This window comes from Megascapheus bottae, chromosome 1 (genome assembly GCF_031878675.1).
Source record: "Megascapheus bottae isolate mThoBot1 chromosome 1, mThoBot2.hap1, whole genome shotgun sequence".
Taxonomy (NCBI): Eukaryota; Metazoa; Chordata; class Mammalia; order Rodentia; family Geomyidae; genus Megascapheus; species Megascapheus bottae.
Genome location: NC_143509.1, coordinates 31,787,781 through 31,789,007, shown reverse-complemented (window position 1 = coordinate 31,789,007; position 1,227 = coordinate 31,787,781). Strand labels below are relative to the sequence as shown.

The 1,227-nt window shown below is 48.3% G+C and overlaps 1 protein-coding gene across 1 annotated transcript; it reads left to right on the top strand.

The window, feature by feature from the left end:
* Nucleotides 1-957, top strand: LOC150068883 (olfactory receptor 7E178-like). The gene has a single exon (XM_090329448.1). The coding sequence runs from the start codon at nt 1-3 to the stop codon at nt 955-957; it is 957 nt and encodes a 318-aa protein (XP_090185574.1).
* The last annotated feature ends 270 nt before the right edge of the window (nt 958-1,227 follow it).

Here is a 1,227-nt window from a genome sequence, read left to right as displayed (position 1 = left end):
ATGGAGGCACAGAATGAAACCGCCATCTTGAAATTCCTGCTCCTGGGACTGTCTAATGATCCAGAAGTGGAACCCATCCTCTTTGGGTTACTCCTGTCTATGTACCTGATCACTGTGCTGGGTAATCTGCTCATCATCCTGGCCATCACCTCTGACCCCCACCTCCACAAACCCATGTACTTCTTCCTCTCCATCCTCTCCTTGGCTGACCTGGGCTTCATCTCCACCACTGTCCCCAAGATGCTGGTGGACCTGAGGAATCACAGCAAATCCATCAGCTACGCTGGCTGCCTGACCCAGGTGTCCTTTTTCTTCTTTTCTGGATGCTTGGACAGTGTGCTGCTGGCTGTGATGGCCTATGACCGCTTGGTGGCCATCTGCCACCCTCTCCACTACTCACTCATCATGAGTCTCCGCCTCTGTGGCTTGTTGGTTCTCCTGTCATGTTTTATTAGTTTTTTGGAGTTCCAGGCACACTTGTTACTGGTGTCACAACTTACCTTCTGCAAAAGAGGAGAAATCCGTCACTTTTTCTGTGACCCTTCTGAATTGCTCAACCTAGCCTGCGAGGATCCATCTACTAATCAAATATTGTTATATGTTTTTGGTGTATTCTTCGGTAGTGGTCCGATTTCAGTGATATTGTACTCTTATATTCGAATTATTTCTGCCATTCGGAGAGTCCAGTCATCCAGTGGGAAATACAAAGCCTTCTCCACGTGTGGCTCTCACCTGTCAGTGGTAACCATGTTTTATGGGACAGGCCTGGGGGCCTACTTCAGTTCTATTGTCTCTCACACCCCCAAGAAAGTGATGGTGACATCTTTGGGCTATACCGTGGTCACCCCCATGCTGAACCCCTTCATCTACAGTTTGAGGAACAGGGACATCAAGAGAGCAATTTGGTGGCTTGCCTGCAAACCAGCCCATCGTCAATGCCCAGGCTCTCCTTTCTAATCTGCTGGTCAGAATAGACTGCCAAAAGAACACACCTGATTTTGGAAAGTATGCCTATGCAGCTAGCCTCATTTCGGTCACTCTTATGGGCAACCTTATTTCACATTCCTGCATGAAGAGGAGAGTTCCCCTCCTAGGGTTGAGACCAGCAATGTTCTTGGAAGCCTTAGAGATTCAAGATTTGGTTTGCCTCCATTTGGAGATGGTGGTAGAATGTTTGGAAGATGGGGAGCTGGGGCCCTATTCCTCCAATCTTTTACCCTTTCATAG

Bases quoted from the DNA above. Each gene is read 5' to 3' on its own strand.
- LOC150068883 (XM_090329448.1), top strand. From the start codon at position 1: ATGGAGGCACAGAATGAAACCGCCATCTTGAAATTCCTGCTCCTGGGA.